Source organism: Perkinsus marinus (assembly GCF_000006405.1).
Source record: "Perkinsus marinus ATCC 50983 genomic scaffold scf_1104296932882, whole genome shotgun sequence".
Classification (NCBI taxonomy): Eukaryota; Perkinsozoa; order Perkinsida; family Perkinsidae; genus Perkinsus; species Perkinsus marinus.
This window is the reverse complement of record NW_003215317.1, coordinates 1-1,003: the sequence shown is the minus strand read 5'-3', so window position 1 is coordinate 1,003 and position 1,003 is coordinate 1. Positions and strand designations below refer to the sequence as shown.

At 52.9% G+C, this 1,003-nt stretch overlaps 1 protein-coding gene across 1 annotated transcript; it reads left to right on the top strand.

The window, feature by feature from the left end:
* Positions 1-182: 182 nt before the first annotated feature.
* On the top strand, positions 183-794 carry Pmar_PMAR018919 (merozoite surface protein 2, putative; the record flags this gene model as incomplete). The annotated part of the gene is made up of 1 exon (XM_002785362.1): positions 183-794. A coding segment is annotated over one exon (612 nt), but the record flags the coding sequence as incomplete, so codon positions are not given.
* Positions 795-1,003: the final 209 nt, after the last annotated feature.

The following is a 1,003-nucleotide window of genomic DNA, read 5'->3' as shown; positions in this document are numbered from 1 at the left end:
GTCTGGCTCCGCATTTCCGGCAGATTTTCTCACACTCGTGCACGATGACTATCCGTTCCTTCCCCTTCATCATCGTCTGTCTCAATGTTCTCCGGGACATCACATACGTGATGGGCCACACCACCGAGTGCGATGCCGAGTGTGCCGCCACCTATCCCGGGTCGTATTGTAAATACTGGCAGACACCTAGCAGGTGCTTTGGCTCCAACGTCCCTTGTTACTGCGGGTCGGGTGAGACAACTGAAGTTCCCCGTAATTGTGATGCTGGTTGTGCCTCGGATACTCCTGGCTCCTACTGCAAGTACTGGGCTACACCAAGCACCTGCCATTCATCCAATGAGCCATGCACTTGCGAGGCTGCTGCAGTTACCACTACTCCAAGTGAAGCCACCGATGAAGTCACTGAGACTACCACAATCCAGGACGGCACAACAGCCGCTCCCGAAGAAACCAATACGGCCACTTCTGTTGCTGTTGACACTACCGGAATGGTAACTACAGCCGATGCGGCTGATGTTACTACCGACGCTCCTGTCGAGCCTAACACTGTTGCACAAATGACCAGCACAGCAGCTCCCTCGGAAGTAACCACATCTCCGGATGTTACTGGAGAGGCCTCATCCACCACATTTGCTGCTACTACAACAGACGACGTCGCCACTAATCTCGCGACTACAGCTGACTTCCCAGTCACTACTATCAGTGCCACCACCAACGTTGATGTCACCACCGAAGCCTCAGCGACAACGACTGAGGTGGCCGATTCTCAGGCTACTTCCAGCCCGAGTGTGTGAAGACATTTTGGAATGAAGCTTTGAAGTGTTTAATGAACCGCATTTTGACTAACCCGCGGTATCGCATGCGATCTTGATAACGAGTGAATGAGTATTGATCGAAAGAGTTGCGTCAATAGAGTCGTTCGGCTTTCACATCGCATCGCATCGCGAACTCGAGGTTACCACGATAGGCACAAGGGCCGGACTCAGGGAACTCGTGGAGGATA